At 46.1% G+C, this 254-nt stretch overlaps 1 protein-coding gene across 1 annotated transcript in view; it reads right to left on the bottom strand.

The window, feature by feature from the left end:
• The window catches only part of adgrv1 (adhesion G protein-coupled receptor V1), a 95170-nt gene that overhangs the window by 39225 nt on the left and 55691 nt on the right, over nt 1-254 (bottom strand). Inside the window, 1 exon segment of the mRNA XM_020594633.1 lies at nt 128-251. Coding sequence (XP_020450289.1) covers nt 128-251 — 124 coding nt within the window.

The raw sequence follows: 254 nt of genomic DNA, 5'->3' as shown, positions 1-254 counted from the left end.
CAAGCATGAAAAATACTTTGTTGTGTTTATCTGTAAAAGACCACAACATGTTCAACATCTTAAAATTAGAAGAAGGATATCTTCCTCCCACTCTTCAGTCTTTTGGAGAACTTGACACTCACATGTCACATTGGCTGGTTGTGAGGAGGGAAAAAGCAAATCGCTCAGCCACCTCAGCAAGGTGGTTGAGGCCTCGGGTGTCAACTCTGCTGGGGTTCGCCAAGGTGCACAGCAGGTCGTAGGTCAGATTCCTG

The sequence above is a fragment of the Monopterus albus genome, unplaced genomic scaffold (assembly GCF_001952655.1).
Source record: "Monopterus albus unplaced genomic scaffold, M_albus_1.0 scaffold23.1, whole genome shotgun sequence".
In the NCBI taxonomy this organism is placed as follows: domain Eukaryota; kingdom Metazoa; phylum Chordata; class Actinopteri; order Synbranchiformes; family Synbranchidae; genus Monopterus; species Monopterus albus.
This window is presented reverse-complemented; position numbering and strand designations above follow the sequence as displayed.